This window comes from Poecilia formosa, unplaced genomic scaffold (genome assembly GCF_000485575.1).
Source record: "Poecilia formosa unplaced genomic scaffold, Poecilia_formosa-5.1.2 Scaffold175, whole genome shotgun sequence".
In the NCBI taxonomy this organism is placed as follows: Eukaryota; Metazoa; Chordata; class Actinopteri; order Cyprinodontiformes; family Poeciliidae; genus Poecilia; species Poecilia formosa.
The window spans coordinates 1341097-1365836 of NW_006800114.1; the positions used below are offsets into that span (position 1 = coordinate 1341097).

Genomic DNA, 24740 nt, shown 5'->3' on the forward strand with positions numbered 1-24740 from the left:
TCATTTTACACCCACAGACGTCTTCATGAATTTAGAAAAGCTGTTTTAATTCAGCTTTTTCCAATTACCTAACTTCCGAGGTCTTCATTCTCAACTAAATTAACAGAAATAAACAGCACTTTGTGAAATGAATCAGAGTTTAGCATCTTTCATGGAATAAATTCACTTTTTAGTGATGATCATAGTTGCTAAAATGCATCACTGAAAGTATTTAGAAAGGAATACTTAAAAGTTTTTTTACTTGAATCCAGGAAATGTAAGTCAAACTGTTGTCGCACAGTCAATATCCACAAGTGTAAATTGTTTTTGGCAGCTACAAAGATGTTGAAGAACATGGGATTGAGATGCTACCGGACACAAAAAAGGTGATACGTCGTGCATTTTTACACTCAATTGGACTTATCAAAACTCAGAACATGAAGAATGCCAAAAGGAACTCTGTGTAGATACACAAGCTAGGAAGTCTTTACACTGCAAAAAACACAAAATCTTTGACACTGATAGAAAGCAGATACTTTACTTATAACTAGTATATTTTCATCAATATTAATGGTATAATTTACTTTAATCAGGCTGATATTTCTTGCACAAACGTTGGCACACTTGGAATAAGAAAACTAAAATATTTGCACTCAAAACTAGACCAAAAATACTTGGTAAAATTTGGTGCTGTTGCAGTGTTTCAGCAATTGCTCAACATCTGACTGCTTTCCTATTCGGTGACAGGAAAGGCTGAGGAAAATGCACCTGCTCCAACAAACAACAACTTCGAGCTCAACTTGAAAATGTTGTATGTAAAACAGGGGTGCCCAAAGTGGGTCCTCGAGGGCCGGCATCCTACATGTTTTAGTTCTCTCCCTGGTGGTAGTAACAACCTTCTCAGCAAGTCAATGTTCCTCTTAGGCCTTCTAACGAGCCATCGTTGGATCCAGGTGCGCTAAAGCAGGGAGAGAACTAAAACATGCAGGATGCCGGCCGTCGAGGACCCACTTTGGACACCCCTGATGTAAAAGGTCCAGCTGAAAATGCATGGAGGAAGCAGCATCATGCTGATTTCATCAATGCTCTTAGATAATAAATCTGTTGGAGAGGCTGCTTGTTTTCTTTTAAAGTTTAAGGAAACTTTATTTTTGGGTTGAGCAGGAGTCAAGTATGTGAAACCCTCCCCTTGGAAAAACTCAAAATCCTCTCTAAACAGCATGTCTAAACTGATCAGATAATTTAGACAACAGGTCAAAGATTACGCACAAATTCTCGAGGCAGACTCTACAGACAGAGTCCTGAAGATATGGGCCGCTGCTAGCTGCACAATCTAATCTCCATCTCTCCACAACGACAAACTGTTTTTTCAGTGAAAGACACGCCAGCCCACATCATCACACTGCCTCCACCAAAAGTTTCAGCTTTTTTTTAATTAGCTCCTTGGAAGTGTGGGACCATTTAAGAGGAAATAGGCTTTCCAACGGCATATGAAACATTCCTACTCAGTGACTGTTCACTGGAACACCTGGGGGAAACAACCTAATTCCTAATTTGGACTTAAGTTCCTTCCTTGTCTAAAGTCTCGGGTTGTCATGCTGACGAAGAATATAAAAAGTAACGGAAAAGAAGGGAGATCCAATTTCATTTTGGCCTGTTTGTCTGGCGGTCCCTCTCATCTGAAATAACACCTAATGAAATAATAGTGTATCTAAAATATTAAATTTCTCACATTTTTCTGCATGTCTGCGCAGAACCTAAAAAATATGAATGAAACCCTGTAAGGTAATTTGAAACATTTTAATTTTCCCTCCCCCGCCCTCAAGAACAAAATATAAACCTGGCTCCAGCATTTATATAATAAGCCATTGAAACTCTTCATATATTTACAAAAGATATACATTTATATACCTATAAAAGAAAGCAAATAAATAAAACCTGTCGCTGCTCATGAAAAGACACGTGCGGCCTCACAGTAACACTTTGATGAACCGATCCTGAAGGAGAAAATATCACCGACGGGAAGTCGCCACCGTGGTCAATCGAAACATGACGAAAAGTAAGAAGAGCCGGAAGGAAAACACACCCAAATGTGAATGATGATCGTCATTTAAAACAAAAATAATCATGATAAATTAGTAGGTCACTGGCACATTTTCTGGTTCATAATTATTGTTAACTTACACACAGCTTTCCTATGAGCTATTAAAAACGGAGCCATTTCTCAAGTCAACACAGTGGTAAATAAAAAGTGAGCAGCTTCAGCGTGTCAGAAAGCATTCGGGTGACAATATAGCAATGTGTATCCTTTAATCTTCTCTGAACAGGAAAAAACGGGAAGTTACCTTGATGACTGGATCAAGGTTGAAGCACACTGCCCTCTACTGGTTGGTTACTGCAAGGACAAGCAGTGTGGAGCTGAACGAGCCCCATAGGGATCCTTTTCTCAACAGGAAATACAATTAGTATTTAAACAAGAGTTAAACATGAAAAAAAACTCTTACTGAAGACTCACACAGCTACCTTACGACTCTGTAGTTTAGACTCGGTCTAAATTAGGACCCCAAGATGATAAAAATTGAATTTTCAATTCCAAACCTCTTTCAATACGAGGACAAATCAACTCATTCTTATGAGAACAGTGCAAAAAGAGACCAATGTCACTGTATGGCTTACTAATGGAAACATTTGTAGCCTTGTTTATGTGTGTTGTTTTGTGTGGTTTAGTCTCCGTATGGGGGCGACGCAGCACGGCGGTTCCAGAGGAGGCACTTCAGTACTGTCCCTTTTATCAACCTCACTTTCAGTTCAGAAGTTTCTTTAGGGCTTTATGTTGCTCCACTGAAGCGTCCAATGTCTGTTCCTGTTAAGTTCTGGGTCTGCGTCTTGGGAGAGCAGACTTGCTGAGGTACGATCACAGTCCTCTGGTTCCTTGCAGTTTAGTGCTAGCTCGGCTAGCGTCCAAAAGCTTAGCTGTCCTTGTAGTTACCTGAAACCACAGAAGAACAGAAATAACATTGATTTTATAAATTAATAGAAGTTTGGTTTTCAAAGACTTATTTTTAGGCCATGTCGTATAGTTGCAAAGCAGACAATCCAGGAGGAATATTTATTTTTGCCTGAACCCCCAAGAGGAGATAAGACTGTGGACATTAGCTTCTGTGGTAGAGCTAAGATGGCTTCTAACATACGTACAAATGCATATTAAGGTACATTTGGTGTTTAAACTATTAAAATATCCAGTAATGAAAGAGTTTTCAGCTCCCTAACCCCTTCGAATACTGGGAGGGGGCAGGGGGGGGCAAACTGCAGATGACTTGACTCACCCTCATCGTCAGAGTCGAACCCAAACAGGTTGGAGCACTTCTGCTGCTGGCTGTGATTCTGCAGCTCCTCGGCGCAGCTGAAAGTGGAGAAGCACTTGGCACACCGGTGCCTCTGCAGGGCTGCTTTCAGGCAGGGCGACTCGAGGACAACGCTAGACTGGAAGAGCGGCAACTCCTTCCTCCGCTTCGGCATGGCGGTGTACTTTTCGTCCAGGTACGCAGTGGGCGGCAGGCGCAGGTATGGCTTCTTGCTGTATGCCGCGAGGGTTTTCTTACACGGCGTGGAAACGACTCCCTCGCTCCATTCTTTGTCTTCGACCGTTAGAGAGCAGCTAGCGGAATTAACGTCAGACGGAGAAGGTTGTGTTGGAGGATTTCCTCTGGCAGCTGCTGGATGATTGCCCTCTTTACATTTTTTCTTGGCGAGCTTTCGTGTCTTGTCTTTATTAATCTCTTTACGCCTCTTGGTTGCTCTACTGGTTTCAGACTTATCTGTAATTTTTGATTTCTTTCGTTTTTCCTTTTGATTAATGCTCTGCTCGTTTCCCTCAGGGACTTTGGATGGACAAGCAGTCAAAACGTCAGTAGGAATTGATGGAGGGGATGAATCTAGAGCTGCATTTTCAGGTGCTTCCTTCCTTTTTTCTTTCTCAACAAGAGTGCTCTTTATTAGCTTTTTCAACCCCTTTAATATCCCCTCTGCTCCTTTAGCTTTCACCTGTTTGTTCTGCTCTTTGGCCTCCATTAGGGATTTGGGGAGATTTTGTAAGGTTTGGTTTTTGCCTTTCTGACTGAGCCTTTTCTTCAACGTTTCACCTTTCTTCGGTGGCTTGCCAGAGCTCGAAGCAGCAGCATTGGTGCCTTCTTCTTTCCTAAACCACAACGTCTTCTCAGCGCCTTCTGCTGGGATGGAGGTACTGGACTCCTCCTGAAGTGAGTCTTGGTTATTTGCCTTCTCATCAGCAGAAATTTCAACCAGTGCTTTGACTTTAATCGGTTCGGACTCCGCAGACGCTCTCGAAGCAGAGTTTAGTTCGTGACATATCTTGCCAGCCTTTTTAGTCACTTCAACTCTTCCAGACTTGGTTTTCTTCAACTTGCTAGAATCTGAAGACGTGCAGTGATTCTTGACCTTTCGAAGTTTCTTTCTGCCATCCGCTGACTTCTGTCTGGTGAGGCCAGATTGTTTTAAACTGGTGGACTGAAATTTACTGCTGGATATTTGCTTAGTTCTAATCTGCTTAATCTCTGAATCATTCGCTGTCATTTCTGTCATCACGTCCTCTTGATCGAGTTCACTGTTCTCTTTTGCGTCTTGAGCGAGTATCTTCTGACCGGCGGCAGTTTTGCTCAACCTTGGAGGACATCTTCTTTTCTTAAGACCTTGAGTGGCTATTCTGGCATTCTTTAACTTTAACCTACTCTTTACTTTAGCTTTGTGTTTTAGCAATGATGATGAGACGACTTTATGACTTTTGGGAGCTTGGCTTGTCACTTGGCCTTTACTTAATGTTTGCCTCAACCGAAGATTTATGGACATGGGTTGAGGAGAGGTGTCTTTTTCAGAATCAATGCTTTTGTTTCTAACTCTGAGCTTGTGTTGTTGAGCTGCTGTACTGACATTAAGAGGAACTTTAATGTGTCTTCTTAAAGAGTCATTTGTTTGTTCTTTTAACTTAAGGGAAGTGAACCTGACAGGGTCGTCTGAGTTTTGAGTTTTCTTTCTGTCAGGTGTTTTAGGGAATCTTTCGCCTCGTTGTGCATTGGCATTTGAGTCTGACTCAGCTGACTTGGAAGCATAGTGTTCTCTTTCGTGAAGATTCAGTGCCCAGAGACAAATGAAAAGCTGGGAGCATCCAGGGCGACAGCACATCGCCTGCAGCGGACTGTGCTTCCTGGTGTGCCGTCGCATTTCCATTCCACTCTTGAACCTGGCCTTGCAGCCCCGGTGGAGGCAGGGGTGCCTCGGGACAAGTCTGTGTCTCTCGATGTGGTGCTGGAAGTGTTCAAAGCTCCACATCACCCTCATGCAGATGCTGCATTTGCTCTTTGCAACGCGGAACGCAAGCTCTAAAGGCTTGATGTCGCCATAGTGTTTGTCCAGAGCATGGTACAGCAGGCCAACTCGGTTCTTTGAGAGGTTTGTAAACCAGGAGCATCTTTTTGCAGGACAGGAAACCTTCTCTTGCTCGTCAACATCAACAGTTGAATTAGAGTACGTTTCTTGAAGTTGGAAAGATTCTCTCCTTTTCTTTCCATCGTCTGAAGACTTCAGCTCCTTATTGGTCTGACCTGATTCTGGACTTTCAGATTTAATTAGCTTATTTTCTTGCAACCTTGACTCACACACTCTGTGACGATTTCTTTTGTCAAAACTCAGTTGCTGTACAGGTTCCTGCTCGAAATCAGGAATCGAGTCTTTCTTTAATCTCTTAGACTCTTTTTTGCCAATATGCCCATTTACCCTGTGGACGATAGTTTCTCCAGTGACATGCTTGGATGCTTGTTTGTCATGTGAAGATGTTACACCCGTTTGCTTTTGATTAGATCTTAAAGTTCTGGGTTCAGATGCAGAGTTCTTGGGTTTCTCTTTGTGTCCAGAAGGCACATTTGTTGTCTTCGCTTTGGCTGAGGTTTTTGGTGTAGCAATGCTGGTTTCTTCAATTTTCAACCTCTTCATTTTCTCTATATGGTCAGAGAGGTGCATCATGGCCAACAGGTCATCTTTGAAGACCGTTCTGCAGAAAGTGCACTCGTCTTTCCGGAAGTGGAACATTGCGTGCTCTACAACCCGAGCCCCCATGAAGAACTTGTTGCAGTAGGTGCAGAAATGCTCCAGCTTGGATTCCTCCGTTTCTGGAGCCGTTTCCATAAGCTCACTGTTCTCAGACGTTTCTGAGCGAGTATCCTGAGCTTTTGAATTTTCTTTCTTAACTTGCACATCAACTGCAGCCACCTCCTGTTCCCGTACAGCGTTGTTAGAGGTAGTTTCTGTTTTCTGAGAATGCTTAGGCTTGCCTTTACCTGCCAGACCTTTAGAGTGGCCTTGATCTTGATCTGTAAGCTGCTCGGGTGAAAGTTCAGTGACCAGCTCTATTGGTAACGTCCATATAGACTTGTCGGAACTACAAGAAGCAGCTAAACTGATGTTTTTAACAGGGTTTTTGTCATTTCTATGAGGTGCCTTTCCTTTAGGAGTTTTCCTCAACACCTCTGCAGCAGCCATGTTGGGAGTGTAGCTGCCTGCCATGGAGTTCTTGCTGCCGTCTTCCTGAGACGACAAGGGCTTGATTTCCTGTTTTACACAGTTGAGTGCAGCATCTTCAGATCGTGAAAGAAGATCATTATCCGAGTCACTGTTATTAATCGAAGCCAACTGGACTACATCTGTAGATTTCTTTTTATTCTTCACCACCTTTGAGATTTGTGAAACTTGGTCTACGTCTTCTTTTGTTGGAGGCTTGGAGACTTTGGCTAAAACTGAGGCTTGTGAGGCGATGGTGACTTTCATTTCAACAGCCGACACCTCAAATGCCTCCCCACCTGAGGCGACGGACTCGGCTCGTGGGAAGTCTTGAACGTTTGCGGTTTCTGCCATTTGTGCTGCTGCAGAAGTCGGCGACGCAGTAGTTCCTTCCGTCACAGCAGGAGAACTTTCGGATGGATCGTTTTGAAAGTCCTTTTCTGTTTCAGCTTGAGGAATTCCAGAAGAATTGAGGGCTTCTTTTGTGCTTTGAGCTTTGGGAAGCTTTTCTGAAACATGCAACCCCCTCTCTTTGACCTTTTCTGGTGTGGTACCTTTAGGGCCGGAGACGGGCCTTTCACATGATTCTGAATCCTTCGACGGGCTTCCTTGCGCCGATGAGCGTGTGATTGTCGACACGGAGCCGTGAACGTTCGAGCCGCTACCTTTTCCTTTTTGCCGCCGTGCATAGCAGTGCAGCAGCTGTACAAACATGGTGGCATCCCGCGATCTCAGAATCACCTCTTTGCCGTGACCGGTCTTTGTGGGAGGTGAAGTATCGGGATATTTCACTGTTGGTTTATAAAGAAGCACTTGAGAGAACCTTTTGGGTCGGTTGCAAGAATCGTCACTGAACGTATCCATCAGTTCGTTGTCTGGAAGAGACAGCTCTAGGATGATTTGGGGAGGGTTTGCCGCTTTCACGGGATCCACAGAGAACCCGTTCTGGTACTTGTTCTCCTTTGGCTTCAGGCGACTGTGTACTTGGGGTTTGAGTTTGGCGTTGTTTTTCATGGGACCAGTTTGGGATCTTTTCACCACACAGGATCGCAGGAGCTTTTGTGACTTCAGTCCGTTCCTTTTCATCTTCAGCGGAACGTTCTCCAGCATTCCCGAGTCGTCCAGGAGCCACTTGGGCTTCTTGATCTTTCGTTTTGGCAGGTTTCTCTCAGAAAACCTCGTAGTGCGTCGATGTTCGTCATACCTCAGTGTCAAACTGCCGTGTATTCTGTCGAGCTGCCAAAACGAGCGCCTCAAAGGTGCAGAAGAAGATTCTCTCAAAGCTTGTGACCCCTGGTTGCCTCTTCTTCTTAGAGCATGACTGTTTACGCGCATTTTCTCTGAGTCCATCTTAAATCTTTTGGTTGCAGTGTTTGAATCTGTTTTACAAAATCTGTCTTCCTTATGATGTCGTTTTTTAACAGCAGGTCCTCTTTGACAAACTGAGCGGAGGGCAGAACCCCTGGTGCAATACTTGGAGATCCATTTGTCTTCCATGATTTCTTCCAGCGCAGCACTAACCACCTTCTCGCTCATCAGCTTCAAACAGTTGGTCCGCAAAGCAATGAGGTTCCAGAACTCCGGGTCAAAACACAAGTCCTTCTTCAAGACCTGCAAAATAAAAAAGCAGAAAATAAACACGTTACATTTGTAATGGTGTCTACAGTTATTACACACAGTCTGCAGAAAGCCAATCAACTCTTAATTCACTGTTTTCTAAAATTAGCATTAGAGATTAAGAGTTAAACCTTTCTTATTATAGATTCTGCAAGAAAAGATGCAGTGCAGCAGGGAAGAACTGACTCTAGAGGACCATCATAAAATCACTATACCTGTAGGGTCTCAAAGCGAACATTATTCCCTATCGGGCTGTCGTCCACGTGGTACTCCTGGTCGGGGTGCATATAGAGCAGGTACACCGTCTTGTAGGACTCGACGGTGCGCTCCAGGAAGAAGACGAGCAGAGCACACGCTCGGCACACGTCTAGATCGCTGGGCAGCAGCCCGGCGATGGTTTTATAAATGAGAGTCTTTGTGAGGACGTCGCATGGAAGACAGGATCTCAGAGCGTTGGCACATAGCTCCACACAGAACTGCACTCCGTCTTCACCGACCTGGACAGGCAGAAACGAAAAGAGTCAGTTTATGTCAGAAGTTCCTATCGCCTCTAATAAAACCTTCCTTACCTCCTGCAGCACGGCTCTGATGAAGGGAAAGATTGATTTGACGTTTGTGGCGCACAGCATCAGTCGACGACACGCCTCCAACAGAGTCTGCTTGGATGTTTTTAACCGTCTATGGAGACTGGTCCACACCAGGACGAGCTCGCTACAAACAAAGAGTCTCAGAACAGCTCCATGGCAACCAACTCCACATATTAACCTCTGTTTACCTACCATAGATAGTACATGTCTCCTCTCTGGAGCTGTTGAGACAGGAAGGCAGTGCTGAGAGCTAAAAGCATCTCATCTGTCTCCTCATACTCCAGGTTGCAGATGATGTGTAGAGCATCTTTGCCGTTAATGTCAGCCACCTAAAAACGATGAAGGATGCTGAGTAACTAGACAACAGACCAGCCGGCTTAAAGGTAGGTTCGGATTAGGCTCCTCCCACCTCTTGGTGCAAGAGGTCGTGCTGCGTTGTTCTGAGAAGCCATGAGAGGTAGACCTGGAGGAAGAACAGCGGCTGTCCTGCAGCGGGACACCGAGTGCAGCATTTAGCCAGAGCTGCGGCATCGCCGTGGCGACCGCGGGATGAAAGGTAGCGGACGCGGAGGTCGAGGAACACCGGCGGCTCGGAGCTAATGTAACGATCCACTGAGGGGATAGACAGGAAGTTAATTTTCAGGCACGTTTTAACAATAAAACAGCATAAAGTGGAAGACTCCGTTATTTACCTTCAATCTGAGGTAAACTGGATTCACTGAGGATGGCCTGTAAGGCGGGGCTGGCCCACGGTCCGCCCTGCTGGAGGAAGCGCTCCACTTGAAGTAGAAAAACATTTTCATACTTCGCTAAGACTGAATGACACTCCTGGAAGAGAAAGACAACAACATGCTGAAGATCTCTTCTTCAAAGTAACCCAGGAAACATTACTGGAGAAAAACTAATAATACAACTATGGTGACGTAAATTTCCACCAAAAGCTCTGAAATTTTGAGATCAATTTAACATATTTATGACAAAGAAATTGTAAATTGTCTGATGTCAAACAGTCATAAATTTGCAAGAAAAAACAAAAAACATTTTCCACAATGAAACATATCAACTTACCTGGAATGTAGCAGTGAAATGTTTTAGCGGCTCCTCATTGAAATCCTTCTGGTCAAAGAACAGCAGCAACTCAAACACACTCCTATGGAAAGAAATCAGAGCAAATATTTATTAATCACTATACAACTTCTGAAGCCTGAGGAAAGGGGGAGTGGTACACACACACACACACACACACACACACACACACACACACACACACACACACAAATACCACAATATGATAATGTGAAAATAGATCGAGTGCTTTGCAAATTTATTAAAAATAGAAAACCATAAACTGCTTCTTTAAATGTATTAAATTATATTCCTCATATAATTTAACAATAACTTTGTAAGTGACACAGAGAATCAACAGACATTATTCTTAATTTTAAAAGGAACCAATTTTTCTCCCCGTGAAGTCATGCTCATGATAGACCTGAGGCCTGTTTCAGTTTATTTCTAGCTAAATCTCATATCTGACATTCTGGATTCTTTGACTTCTTTATTTATAAACAAGAATAAAAAAGCCTTTGTTCAATTACGATTTTTTTCATTTGCTTCAGCAGCCTGTTTGAATCTTGTTGTCCGGGATGCTGCTTGAAATCTAAAAGTTAAAAGTTATTACTCGATAATAACCAAACGCATGGGAGCGATTCATGTACTCACAGCGCCAGAGTACTGATGGTGTGGCCGACATGATCACAGCTTGTTGGGAAGAAGGCCGAGACTCGAGAAAAGTGCCGCAGAGCCACTTGGAGGATCCTGAGGCGAGGCAGCGGGACGCGCCAGTGAGAGGCCGACTCCTCCACCACCTGTAGAGTCAGCAGAGACGAGTCAAAAACAAAATGCACAAGAACAGTTCGATGTCTGTGTCAGAAATGAAGCTTAAATCTGTGTTGAAAGTCAGCACTATATGTCGTTGTGTGTGCAATATTCGTATCACAAAGGATTGTTTTGGAATGCCATGATTATTGGATAAGCTATTGAAAGTTTTACATTTGCACTTTTCATGCTCATGTATTATTTAGAGAGTTGATAAGTCTCACTGCTGCAGATGATCACTGGACGTGAATGACCTTACTCAAAATGCCAAAGGTCACAGACCAAGGAAGATTTTCTGACATCGTGCAGCCCCAATACCAGTCATTGTTACAAAATTGAAAATAAAAAGGCCACAATCTTTCATTTACAGTGTAGAGCCAGTTCCCTTTTAAAAGCATATATTTATCTATCCACAAAACCTAATAACTTAAAAAAAAACCCAGCAGGTTTCTTCTACACAGTAAATACCATCAGATTATTCTGAGGTATTTACTACATAAGTGGCCAAAATAGTGGCACTATTAAATTATTCAACATTGTAGAATAACTGCTTCATTTATTTTACGTAAATAATGCAGTGACATTAAGCAAGTTTCAGGTTTGGAGAGCACCTAATGATGTATAAATACGTTTTAAACCGCTGCAAATGAACTTGTTATTAATTTAAGAAGCTAAACGTCGAGGCTAATCAGCATGACTAAATGTGCGATTAAAATGCAATTAAGAATTAAATATAGTAATCTTCATATAAACGTATTTAATGGCTGTTAGTTGCTACACATAAGGCAGTTGGTTCGTCACTGAAAATAACGGGCAACAAACTTGATGGTACATTTTGAGTTAGCTAAACAGTTAGCTTCAACCAATAGCCTTGTTAGCTGAACAGAAAGCTATTAATGTCACGTTCTAAGCGCCATACAGATTTGGCTATTTTCATTGTATCTCCTTGGTATACGTTTGGAATACTGGGAACATAGTTTAAAACATTTTTAATCCGGTTTTTAAAGGTTTGTAAAGACCTAACGTCGTAGCAGCTACGTGCTAAAAAGCTCCGATGCTAATGCAGTTCTGGGGGAGGGGATTCGGCTAACATTAAGGCTCTTATCTTCGACAACAAGCCCAGTACCGTGTTCAACAACGGGACTATTACCTTGCAGAAATCAGCGCAGAACAGCTCGCTGTCAGCTCCGGATTCGTCACCTGAGTAGCGGCTCAGTAGGCTCTCTAACTGCTTTTCTAGCCCCTCTGAGTCGCTCATACTGCTCCCCTCCGCCATACTGACTGTCTAGCCTTGCTCGTAGCGTTTACCACACAACGCACACAGCCACCATCCCCGGCGCTGATTGGACACCGTTATCACTTAAGGGAGCGTTCATTTGCTACACCTCTGTACCCCAGCGGCGGGTAAGTTGAGGCGGAGCGATGAGGATCCAACCAGCCTATAACACCGGGCTCCCAAGTAACGTTTACATGCGCCTCTAAACACATGGCTGACACAAAACACAGCGCCTTAATGGCTTTAAAACTGTCGTTCACGTACTCTTCTAGAAAATTAATTATGTAAAATTGTACCTTTTACAAATGTATATTTATATAAATTAAAACATATGTCAAATCTAATAAGTTACTAGAATACAACTTAATGTTTTCCAAATATTTCACTCTATTTTTTTATTCTTATTCGTGGTGGTGTCTTCAACTCTGAGGATCTGCTTCTAATTCACACGCACAAAGAAAACACTGAACATTGAAATGAGCCCAGGATAAATATCTGTGTTAATTTATCTAACTGGGACCCATTTAACTCGCTGCTGTCAAGCTGTAAACTAGTTAACTATTCCGCTACAACCTCATTTTGAGCGGCGGGTTTTTGCCATCTTGTGGCAAAAATTACACAAATAAAGCTGGTAAAATGCATTATTTTACCAGTTTTAAATAATGACTTTAAAGCTGATAAATTTATTAGTATTCCTGCTTCCTGAATTTCCAGCATTTCCGGAAACAGGAAATGCTGGAAATTCAGGTGTTTAAATTATAAGGAAATGCAGATAATGCAAATTGTGCAGCTTTATTTGTAGTTTCAGTTCCTATTTGTGTCCGCTTTTCTTTGTAAGTGTGAATTAGAAGCAACTCCATAGAGCGTCACTCCTTCTGTTCACTAATAATTACTCATGATTTTATTATTAATCTAATCAGCATTACTTAGGGTAGGCTAAAGGATTTCGGTGTGTAATTCCAGCTTGTGACCACAGGAGGGCAATAGAGAGACAGAGAGTTCATGGCAAAAACAAACAAAATTTTTTTTTAAATCAATTAAATGTAACTATTTGCTTTAATTACTGTCTGAATACCGTTTTAACTTGTTTCTTTTGACTCAAAGGTTTGACTAAAGTGCCTCAAATATCTTTGTATTAACAGGATGTTTCTGTTCAGACCCGTATTCTGATTCTGAATCGAATCCATCGAAACTCTCTAATTGTTATTAATATAATAAAGGCATATAATAATGGCAGAAAATCCAGTAAAAGTCATTATTTGGGTTTTTGTTGATTTCACCACAAGAAGGGAGTAAATCCCCTCATAATAAAAAATAAACAATCAACTAAAACAGTAATTATTAATTATAAATCACTTTATTGAATCATTATAAATCAGGAACCAATATTTTAACATAATTATTAAATAGCTACATGATCAATTAACCAATCAGATACACCCAATTTATCTGAATATTTATCAAGGATCTGTTTTATTATTTTGTGGAAATAGAAAATTGCACAGGAAAAATATTCAAAGAAATAAGTAGATTTGGAACCTAAAAAACAAAAAAGGATCCCTGCTCTGATATAAAAAACTGTCCAGCTTATGAGGAGATGGTTTTGGTTTTTAAATTGTTTTATGAAAGAGTAATTAATTAATGTGTAGTAACGTGAAGAGCAGCAGTTGTAATAATTTATGTGAGTGCAGTAAATTAATGCACAGATAAATTCAGGTCAGTCCTTCTGTTCACTACTAATTACTCATAATTGTTTTAATCTTATTATAATCTAAGTAATGCTTAGTCTAAGGATTACTTAAAACTAAGGTGAAGAACGTTAGTGTGTAATTCCAGCTTGTGACCACAGGCGGGTAATAGAGAGACAGAGAGTTTATGGCAAAAACAAAACAAAACAAAACAAAACAAAGAAACACAACTTTTAAGGCAGAGCAGGGCGATTTCTGCCATCTGGTGGACATAGAGGGCAACTACAGCTGTAATTGAGCAGTTATAGTTTAAAAAATTATAGTGGACATGGTAGAGGGCACTTATACTTATAAGTATACTTATATTATTGTAATTACTATAAATAATTTTAAAGTATAATTACTATTAGTAATTTTAAAGTATAATTACTATAAGTAATTATAGCTTCAGATCTAAAAACATGCTAATCGCTTAGCATCGCTAGCTTTGCTCTGATTCTCCTTAAGTTTAATGACTGCTATATGAATACATGTATTGTTACTAAAAATGATCTCTAAATAAGTAATTACCAATTCAGTAATAAACATGCAAATAAATTACAAATGATTAGTGCTCCTTGTACTAATAGAGAGCATGTAACAAACGTTTATCAAGAAGTTACCTATGATATCAATAAACATGATTTTACTATCACTTACTGTACCAATTTAATTGACAAAACTGTTCAATAATTTTGCTTAAACTTTATTTACTCTGACACATTCATTGAATAAAAGCAATGCAATACAAAATATTTCCTCCAAGACACATCTATGATCAAATAGTCAAGACGTCTTCACAGTTACATGACAGACTTTGCGCTGAAACAAAATTAGGAAAAAAAATAAAGTAAGCTCATCGTGTTTGCTTATATACAGCAAGACCATTTACGGCCCCTTTTTTCTGTTTCAATGCAGAAATCCAGCTTTACAATCACACGTTTCTTTAAAAACGATTAAAGCATAACTCAAAAGGTCCCAAAGACGTCTCACAGATGAGAAATAAGCCGACCAGAAATTAAAAACTTACAAAAGATTTGCTTTCTACTCTGTAAGGACAGAAAATGATAATAATAAAAAATAACATTCTGAAACTCCAGACCAAGCTGAATTAATGGATTTAAGATCAGAAACTAGCTGAAAATAAGAGATAACTACAACCCAAAAAACTTCAAGAATACTTTTTCCAACTCTCCTGAACTCATCCATGGTCATCCTTTTATTTTTTGGGGGCGAGAAAGCTTTAGTCAGCTGATCACATCTCATCGGTGGACTCCGACACGGAGCGCTCTCTCCGTTCCCGGCCAGTGACAAAGTTGAGCAGGTCGACGGCTGTCACCACGCCGAAAACCATCTGCTTCAGCGCGGTCGAGCCGTTGGTCAGGTCTAGTAAAGAGACAGGAGGAAGGAGAGAGAAAGTCCGTTAAAGGCAGACATGACACGGAGCAGACGGGGCTCCGGGTTTAATCTAGAGCAACGTAGAAAGTTACACGCTTATCTCTGGCAGACTCTGAAAGGTCAAGTAAAGGTTGTTTGAACTTTATTCCCAATGACACAAGACGGAACTTTGATCGACAATCGATAGCGTTTGACCCATGATGCGATAAATACTGATTATGTAGCTCTTTTCCAGCTTTAGCCTCAAGTTTCGGTGATGTAAAGCTGAAGAAAAAAAACAAAAAAAAAAACAAAGAAAGCCGCCATTTATCAATGTTTCTTCTCCAAACTTACATTGGATCTGTTCATGCACCACCAGGGCAAAGTGGTCGATTTCCAGAATGCGAGACAAGTTTCCCAAATTATCATTCAGGCGTATCTGTGAAGAAAAAGGTTGAGAGAAACAAGAAAAAAAAAAAACCAAGAGATTATTTAAAGATGAACGTAAACAATTATTGAGAATTTCCAGATTTTTTAACCAGTTTTTAACCAAGTATAAAAGCAAAACATCAGATCTGATTTTTATCAAACTTTTATCTTATCTGATTTTTATTTCAGTCAAAAATAAATTAGTTTTTCTGTTTTCCCAACAGGGTCATGGTTTAAAAATCCCAATGTTCACCTTATATCCATGAGGCAGATAAAGCATAGAAATAGTGAAAGTAAACTTCTCAGATCAGTTTGGAGATTTTAATGAGAGGAGAATAATTGTATTTTCTATATTTATCTGGACGTAGCAAACAGAGAAGTTAAACTCAATACTTGACCTTAAAGGGTTACAAAAAAACAGGTCACACATTTTCCTCGCCACAAGGTGGAGCCAGAGACCAGGCATCTAAATTGCATGCAAGCTTTGGTGATGGCTGTGTGAAATTTAATCCCAGTTAAGAACCTCAGAGGTTTGATAAAGAGAAGTTGGACAACAAACAGCATCATGGAGATCCACGGTGGTGGGAGTATTATGCTGAGTGGATGCCGTGTGTTGAGTTTTGAGGGTTTAACATGAAAACATTGCGGCAAGATGCCAAAATTTCATACAAATTATTAAAATTCTGCCGTTGGAGGAACATTAAACTAGTTTTCAGCAGTTTTAGTTTCTGATCCTACCCTGCTGAGGGAAGCAACAAAATAAGAAGCAAACGGAGACTTGTGAGGCCGACCTGTTTGAACTGCTTGTAGAGAACTTTGCTGACGGGATCGGACAGCTTGATCTTCCCGGCGAGAATCGATGACAGCATGTTTCCCAGCGTCACCATTCCCAGGATCACCCTACAGACACGGATGCGGTGATGAAAATCAACACTTCTTCTTCGTTGGGATATTCATTTCTTGCAACATAAGAGGAGCAGCTCACCCCGCGTCGTCCACCACGGGTGCCTGGTCGAAGCTCTTCTCCTTCAGGATCTTGATGGTCTGCTGGCAGCTGACGGTCGGCAGGACGGTGAGCGGCGCCGACAGGTTCAGGCTCTGCACCTTCAGGTTCCACCACCTAGCGAAGCAGGTGCTTGAGCTCCAGATGTGGAAGCAACAGCTTGGGTTACAAAAGTTTTTAAAGCGCATACCAAGGCTTCTTCACCATGATGTCCTCCTCCCTCAGGAAGCCTTTCTGGACCATCCACTTATCACTCAGGAACTTTGACCTGCAGGGAAAGGAGATGAAAAGCTGAAGCAAACATTGACTAGTGAAAGCAAGCAGATGAAGTTTTAAAAAAGATGATTCTCACATGTAGTTGCGGATGGAGTCCGGCAGGATGACGACGCAGCGCTGGTCCTCCTTCAGCTCTTTGGCGAACTTCACAGCTGCAGCCATGGCAGTCCCAGAGCTGCCCCCTGTTGGACAAATCCAGAAGAACAAGGTTGATTGGAGCAAATATTGACTTTTTTTTTTATTCAACTTTAAATCTATGACGGCATTTGAGGGCCATTGTAAATAGAAACATGAATAAATAAAGGAGGAGTAACTTTCCTCCACAAAAACCTTCTAGAACAAACTCAATTCAGAAATTTCAGAGTTTTTACGGGTGAGTAAAGAGTAGAGCATAATAAAAATACTCATTTTTTTTCTAAAAACTTAAGTAAAATATAACTGAATCAGATGCATATTTACCACATAGCAGTCCTTCATCCCTGATGAGCATGCGGGCCAGATTGAAGGACTCTTCATCGTTGGATTTGTACCAAGTATCAACAACCTGGAGAAAAAAAAAAATCAAACTCAGAATTAAAAGCCAGTCCAGAAGAAACACTTGAGGAAATAAAGAGAGCAGCCAGGACTCACTGATCTGTCGAGGACAGTGGGGATGAAGTCGTAGCCGATTCCCTCCACCTCATACTGGGTCTTATCGGTCTTATTGAGCTCCTCAGGCTCGGCCAGGATGGAGCCTTCTGGGTCGACAGCAATAATCTGCACACATTCATCACAGAAGAGGCAAACAGTCAGGATTCCTACACATTTATCACAGGAAAGAAAAAAAAAAAAAAACGACTTTTCCAACCTGAAAAATCTCAAGCTGTCGGTTATTTTTTACCCTTTTTTTAAGTCTTGAAAGAAAGCTTGAATGAAAACAGTTTAAGAAAAAGGTTGGAAAAGAGGAGGTTTGAAAGAAATAATGACAGTGAAGGCCAACAGGAAAAAGACAAAATCAATCAGTCCTCAGGATACAACATTTTTTCCAAATGCAAGAAAACAGGGAAGAAAGCAAAGAACTAGGAAAGAAGGAGCGAAGGAATGTTATAAAAAAGAAGGGTAGAAAGGAAAGACTTGAAGGCAGAAAGAAGGAAGCGAGGACTCAACCTTTAGACCAAGAACAATATGCGTCAGACATGTTTCACTAGAACTGAGCTCACTCTGATGTTGGGGCATTTCTCCTTCAGCTTGCGGGCGACGCCTGTGATGGTTCCTCCTGTTCCTGCTCCGGCCACCAGCATGTCCAGTTTACCTGCAAACATCCAGCAAACAGACACCAGGCGGGTTAAAGACCCCCACAGGTCCAGGAAACCAGGCAGACCAGCCAGAGGGATGCGTACCGTCGCACTGCTTCAGGATCTCCTCGGCCGTGGTGTCGTAGTGAGCCAGCGGGTTGCTGGGGTTACGGTACTGGTCCAGGATGTGCGAGTCTGGGATCTCGTTCTTCAGGCGCCAGGCCACGCCCACGTGAGACTCGGGTGAATCGAAACGAGCGCTGGTGGGGGTTCGGACGATCTCGGCTCCGAGAGCTCTGAGCACGTCCACCTTAGGAGTAGAAGGTGGAGGACAGATGAGGGAACCTCCATCAGTTTTGTTACAATCAGAATCTGGGTTTAGTTTGCTGGATCTGAAGAGTTGAGATGAGAACAAAGTGCTGGAGAAACAAGGAAAACAGAATTTAAAATGTGTGTGGAAAATGTCTGAACTTGTCTGCCATCCAGTGGCTGACCGGTATACTGAAACATGAACCCAATGTGTACAGGGTTACATAAACTCAAAAAACCTGAGTTCTCAGTTTTATACATTTTAAGATAAAAACAAAAAAAAAACTGAATTCAGAAAAAGGAAACACATCACAAGGACGGATACAATAACAAGTAAGGATACAAATCAGGGAGGAATGCTCGACATTCCTTTCTTTTTCCTGACTGTGCAGGAACCCAGGCACAAAGCCTGACTTTAACTTTAATAATGACTGGTTTACAGAGATTTAAACTGGAAACCACCTGACCCGGTCCTCACACGTATAGAGAACAGCGAGAGCTCACCTTCTCCATGCTCATCTTCTCAGGCATGACGATGATGCAGCGGTAACCTTTAACAGCAGCAGCCAGGGCCAGCCCGATACCTGGAGACACGTAGGAGGAGAATTAACAGCCCGGCTGCTCTGACCCACTTCACAGGCCTATAAAAAGGCTTTTCCGGTCGGATACCTGTGTTTCCAGAGGTGGGCTCTATGATGGTATCTCCAGGTTTGAGGATGCCCGCTCTCTCTGCATCTTCAACCATCCGCAGGCTGATCCTGTCCTTCACGCTGCCTCCAGCGTTGAAGAACTCGCATTTAGCCACTAAAAAAAAACCCAAACAAAAATCAACCCTTAACTTTCTTTTTTCATCCAATAGCAGTAATAAAACTGAGTAATCCTCCCATGTTTACAGATCTGAGCTGCCAGAGGCTCTTCTCGTTTAGAGGATGTGCTTCGGCCTGAGCGGCGGATGACTCACGTATTTCGCATTTGACTCCAAACGCTTTGGGGATCTTGTTGATCCGTACCATGGGAGTGTCACCAATCCGGTGCAGAATGTCTGGAAGGATGGTGGGGGAGGCGGACCTGGGGAGGCAGAAGGTAGAGGTATGAAGAAGCTGATTTAGGTTCCTCTGTAGGTGAGAAAACACATGTATCCACTTGTCTGGTTTATGCTAGTAAAAGTGAGTCATCCCTCGATGATCTAATCTCTTGCTTTGTGCAGACTCTCCTTGGGTCAACTGCCAGAAGAAAGACTGCTTCTCACTTTGAAAAATGTCCGTGGGGCGAGTCTGCCTTGGAGGCCTCCAGGCTCCACGTGCAGCGGCTGGGGAGGTCCGGCCGGATCCACTTCCGGTCTACGGCGGGGTTCTTTGTGTTGATCTGAATGGTTTTCCCGGAGTCTTCATTGGCCTCCGATTCGGTCCCGATGACGGGAAACGAGCCCTCGCGGAGCGGGGCGTCCCCGTTGGCGTGCAGCTTGGCAGAGTGAGGGCACACGGGGCCTTTGACGGCCTCCTTGGATGAGGGAACAGATGGCATTGCTCAACCTGAAGGGAAACGGGAAACGGCGGGTTACGCAAGTGTAAGACGCTTTATCTCACAGATAAAAATGCCAGTTGATAAGAAGCACTAGTATGTCAACAAGAACAATTCAGAGAAAACACACAAATGCTTTCACGTATACAGCTTCTGAAATCTCTGAGGAACTAATTGGATTGCAAAGACCAACACTAGTAGCTAACTTGGAAAGATGCATTCCAAGTATGGAGTTAGATGCATGTATGCAGATTAGAAAAAGACGAAAGAAAAAAAAAAAAAAACAGGCAAATGATAACATCATTACAATATTTGCAAATATCACTGCCATTGCAAGATTTTCTAATATTGTCAGCCATAGTTTCCATAAACCTTTTCCAATAAATGAAGATAAAAAAAACACTTATGGAAACCTGGTTAATGGCAAACTATTATTATTTTACTCTCGTTAGACATTCTTCTTCCAGTTAAAGGAAAGCTTCAGTCCAGTAATCCCACAAAATCAAAAAACATGAAGGACTGGTTGGTTGCGATGTTTGGTTGGAAAAAAAATTCATAACACATGCATCCGTATGCTTAACACATACGGATGCATGTGTTATGCATTCGTATGCATCGACCATGATATCTATATCAGGGTCGACTTATTGGCTCAGACTAAAAAAAAAAAAGACTCAAAAGAACTTTAAGAGGCTAATCTCAAAGACCAAACCTTACAAATATGTACTGTCAAAGTATGAAATGAGAAAGAAACCAATGTTTTTTTCCCCCCCTTTGAGCCTCTAAATGCTCACTAAAAAATGCGTACAAGCCTACACAGAAAAATACAACATAACTTCCTCTAAACAATGCTGAGTCATGTCATCTAGCTTTGGCACAGGTGTCGTTCCTCCTCCCCCAGTGACTCCTCTCACGTATTCATCCTGTCATTGTTACGAGCAAACGCAACCATCATTGGCAGTGGCTTTACTTCGACTGGCAGCTGATGAGAAAACAGAAGTGAGACTGCGGGAAAGGCTGGCTGATCTTTCTTCAGCTACTGTTGCGTCAGACATTAAACCGAAGGAACGGGAACAGTAAAGTTTCCTAATCTTGTTAATAAGCTTTATGCTTTCCAAGGAAAAAGAGAGAGAAAAAAATACCATAATCCAGATTTATCAGCACAAACCTGCAGAAATGTTTATGATCTCCCTCCAATCCTTTGTTTCTTTAATCTGAACCTGGAAATGACTCAGCAAATGTTGGCTAATAATACTGTAAATGTCAGAGTTACATAACTGACTAATGAATACGATCTTAATGTATTCATTAACTACATGAGTGTAGGTCACATGTTAATTATATAAAAAGAGGGATTTAACAGATTAGCTCATTTTAACCAACAATAAAGTTTGCTGGATGATAACCTGTCCCAGTAATTGTTGCAATAAATGATAATATTGTTGTTTTGAGACCATTTTAAAGTAATATAATGATAATAGTATCATAATGCAAGTTCACTGTCTCAAAAACCAATAAACTTTTATTTTTGTAAAGAACATTTAACACTGAAACTGGAAGGTATTTTAAATAAAACGGAGATTAAAAAAAACACACAGAGCCAAATCCATAAATAAAATGGATTATGTTCTCAGTGTAAACAAAACTACCATTCAAAAAATATGAATCATTAGAATGGAAAGTATGGAGCTTATTACATCTGAATGGGATCCAAGCTAAAACAGCCTTAGATGAGCCGACACTGACTCATAGCACGCACATCAGAGGTCAGAGGTCAAAGCTGAGGCCCCTCTTTGACTCCAACGTGGGTTCAAATGATGTTCACACACCTAAACGGCTCCATCTTCTAAAGCAAACAAGGAGACAAAAACTCAGCAGCTCATGAATAAAAAATCTGCTGCATTTGGGTTATTCTGACCCAAATGGTTCCCCAGGTGTCAAAATGAAAGCTAATTATACACATGCTGGCTCCTCTTTCATGTCCACTGCTGCTAATTAAAGTGACGCCCAGCACCACCGCTGTGGTAAACGTGGCTAACAGCTTGTGGTATGCGGCGGCCTTCTTCGCAGGGTTCAACAAGGCAACCCGATCCCCCCCCCCCCCTGTGACCAGAAGCGAGGATTAACCAGAGAAACCCGTTCACCCGACAAAACCAAAAGATCACCTGCTCCGTCCGGCCAACATTAAACCCAATCCTGTGAGAAATCCCTCGCCAGACCCTTTTAATCAGATTAATATCTAATCACCTTCGGTATGTTCTCCTACAGAGTCTAGTGAAAGTGTGAAAATGACCGAAAATGGTGCCATTTTAAAAGATTAACTCTAAAACAAATAAGTTTTTCAAAAAATATTTAATGTATTTTTATTTACATAGCAGTTTAAAGAAGAAAAAAAAACATGTATGAAATAATTTTATTAAAAAAAAATTTGCTTACTGTCCACAATAATGTAACTTTTCTTTATTGAAGAACACTGAGAAAGAGCTAAGCCACTTTTATTATCCCGTTTTTGTTGGATAATTAATGCTCTCATCTAGTTTTAGTTTTCAAACGGTGTTAGTTAGTTAGGGTGATGAATGGTGTCGTTTTAGCTTCCCCATCATGACTTTGCACATTTTTCATGACGAGAAATATTTCCAAACACCCCGTATTTGTTTTTTTTTTTTCTTTGTAGGTGAGGAGAAAAATGACATTACTGTTTTATCAGCCAACTAACCAGAAGCTTGCAGCAACAAGTTGGGAGAGGGTGTGCTTCATTCAGCTAGAATCAACTGAGATCACTCAGGTATTTTCAATAGCATCTTGTTGAAAGGGCTATAAAACACAGGATGGGGTTTATTATTATTATTATTTTTTTTTTAGCAGATTTGAAATTGCAGCTTTTTAAAACTACAATTAATACACAACCAATGCCTCGTAGCATACATGGAAGATGCATACGGTCTAGATAAAGTCCAAAAATTGAAGCAACCTGTTACATAGATGAGCCGATTTCTATTAATGAATGCACATAAAATTATTCTACAAAAGAAAATTAGGGTCAATGTAAAAAATTATTGACCTCAAATTTTTTCACTTTATTAAAATTCTTTAAAAAAAATTACCCCCTTATTTTGAAAAGAGAAGAAAGTCAGAATTGACCTTAAAATTGCATTTTCCCCCAACCAAAAGCTTTAATCCTCTTCTGCATTAATAACTTCAGAGGCAGAAATAAATTTGCAATTTAAGGTTCGCCTTTACAAGAGAGTCAGCAGTCTTCATTCATTTCTTAACATCTTTTTCTGAGAATAGCAGACTCCACTGCTCAACTCCATGGTTTTTATTCAGCTGCAGTGTTTTTCCTTTAAAGTGTGAATCAGGTAAAAGCTCTGCCAGCAACTAAAGCACCAGCTGTTTAACAGATAAAGGAGCAGGGTTTGCATTTATCCCCTCGGCCACGACAAATGTGCACAGCAGGAATGCCAGCTTTAGAAACAATATGTAAATGTTAGGAAAAAATACCTCCCGAAAACCAAATCGAAATATTGTTGCTAAAATACAAGTGCATTTTCCAGAAAATGGGTTTCACTTTTTTAAACTTTCACTTTTAAAAAAAAATGTTAATGCTTTAGTATTGGATGGGTTTAAGCTGTAAAAGTTAGGCTTGTAGTTCTGAAATGGGATAAAACTATAAAAGCGAGGTCACGTCTGTGATGCGACACAAACAATAAAAGAACATAAGATATTTTTTAAAAGGTTATTATTATTATAAAACGTTTTTATTGGACGTTTCAAGCTAATGTCAAAGCGATTTAATGCCATCACATACAATCGATGTTATACCATTTTCTCCAAATTTACCTCCGTTCTGAATAAAAAAAAAAAACACTTCCTGAACTTAAACGGGAAATAATATAACACATAAACATAAAAGCTCAGTGAGAGTTTAGACATTAATCAGCAAGAGTTCAGTAAACTGTTAGCATCCTACATTCGGTCGCATTCCACAGCAAATATCGGGGAGATATTGCATCAGCTCGCCCTCCACCGAGCCAATATCTGAAAACCACGTCTCCCAGCATCACTCTTACATCCTCAACGCTTTTTCTCCCGCTACCCGTCCGTGTTCGCTTACCTGGAGGTTCAAATGCAGCCAGAAACCGATGGAGAGGAAAAAATGAGCTTCAAGAGGGGAGGTGACTTCAGGATACAAGCGGCGGAATGAGAAGCTTCCGGGAGGTACAGCGATTTTGGAGCGGAATGCGCACGTGTAGCATACAGAGAGGACGCAAGTAAAGGTATAACTTGATTGGCTAAGACGGGGGCGTCTGTTTGGACTGCGTCGACCAATAGGAGAGGAGGTTTCTCGATCCAGGGTCTGGTTAAACTGGGTCGCCAAGTTGTCCGCACCACCTGTTTACCTTTTTGCTGACCAAACACAAAGCCCTCGTACGTTAGTGCCATGTGTCATCTTGACGACTTCTCATGAGCTTTGCCTTTGATATAAAAAATGTTGAGTGGACAAAAAAAAAAAATTAGAATTATTTTTACTTTTAAAATAATTTATGCGCTTAAGTGCAAGTACAAGTGATATCCTTGTCAAAAATTCAAGGATGAAAATTAAAATAACTACACAAAAGGATACATTTAAGACATGTTGCTACATGATTATGACTCAGTCAGGAAATAAAAGGCAAGTAAAAGTTCCCATGTATCACTTTTACATGGTACATTAAGATCATTTTGGCTAAGATTAGTTTTTCATGAAGATTTTCACAGTTGGCTACCATTATCAGTTATTTATGCAAATTTATGCATGAAAGGTTTTCCTTCCATGCAACCTTCCATTAATAACCTTAGTTATAGCATTCTGAATAGTAAGCTTAAGTAGTTTACATCTGACTTAATCGATAACTCTGGGAAAACCTTTTTTCTCCCACA

The 24740-nt window shown here is 41.2% G+C and overlaps 2 protein-coding genes across 2 annotated transcripts; both read right to left on the reverse strand.

The window, feature by feature from the left end:
- Positions 1 to 1763: 1763 nt before the first annotated feature.
- On the reverse strand, positions 1764 to 11981 carry LOC103147201 (uncharacterized). The gene is made up of 10 exons (XM_007565431.2): positions 11779 to 11981; positions 10473 to 10618; positions 9822 to 9903; positions 9446 to 9581; positions 9163 to 9365; positions 8946 to 9082; positions 8736 to 8877; positions 8382 to 8663; positions 3306 to 8160; positions 1764 to 2968 (listed from the first exon to the last, which is right to left on the reverse strand). The coding sequence occupies exons 1-10, from the start codon at positions 11902 to 11904 to the stop codon at positions 2949 to 2951; spliced, it is 6129 nt and encodes a 2042-aa protein (XP_007565493.1). The 5' UTR covers positions 11905 to 11981; the 3' UTR covers positions 1764 to 2948.
- Positions 11982 to 14321: 2340 nt separating this feature from the next.
- LOC103147202 (cystathionine beta-synthase-like) lies at positions 14322 to 24091 on the reverse strand. Its single transcript, XM_007565432.2, has 15 exons — positions 23935 to 24091; positions 19549 to 19831; positions 19261 to 19367; positions 18969 to 19103; positions 18804 to 18883; positions 18096 to 18300; positions 17916 to 18007; positions 17347 to 17472; positions 17176 to 17260; positions 16793 to 16898; positions 16631 to 16708; positions 16423 to 16557; positions 16229 to 16337; positions 15363 to 15447; positions 14322 to 15017 (listed from the first exon to the last, which is right to left on the reverse strand). Exons 2-15 carry the CDS (start codon positions 19821 to 19823, stop codon positions 14887 to 14889), a joined length of 1749 nt encoding a protein of 582 aa, XP_007565494.1. The 5' UTR covers positions 19824 to 19831; positions 23935 to 24091; the 3' UTR covers positions 14322 to 14886.
- Positions 24092 to 24740: the final 649 nt, after the last annotated feature.

Bases quoted from the DNA above. Each gene is read 5' to 3' on its own strand.
- LOC103147201 (XM_007565431.2), bottom strand. From the start codon at position 11,904: ATGGCGGAGGGGAGCAGTATGAGCGACTCAGAGGGGCTAGAAAAGCAG. The intron at 9,904-10,472 runs GTGAGTACATGA...TTCTTTCCATAG, and splicing joins ACCATCAGTACTCTGGCGCT to GAGTGTGTTTGAGTTGCTGC. The intron at 2,969-3,305 runs GTGAGTCAAGTC...CTGTGGTTTCAG, and splicing joins GTTCGACTCTGACGATGAGG to GTAACTACAAGGACAGCTAA.
- LOC103147202 (XM_007565432.2), bottom strand. From the start codon at position 19,823: ATGCCATCTGTTCCCTCATCCAAGGAGGCCGTCAAAGGCCCCGTGTGC. The intron at 18,884-18,968 runs GTATCCGACCGG...ACGTGTCTCCAG, and splicing joins GCCCACCTCTGGAAACACAG to GTATCGGGCTGGCCCTGGCT. The intron at 16,899-17,175 runs GTAAATATGCAT...TTTGTCCAACAG, and splicing joins GGATGAAGGACTGCTATGTG to GGGGCAGCTCTGGGACTGCC.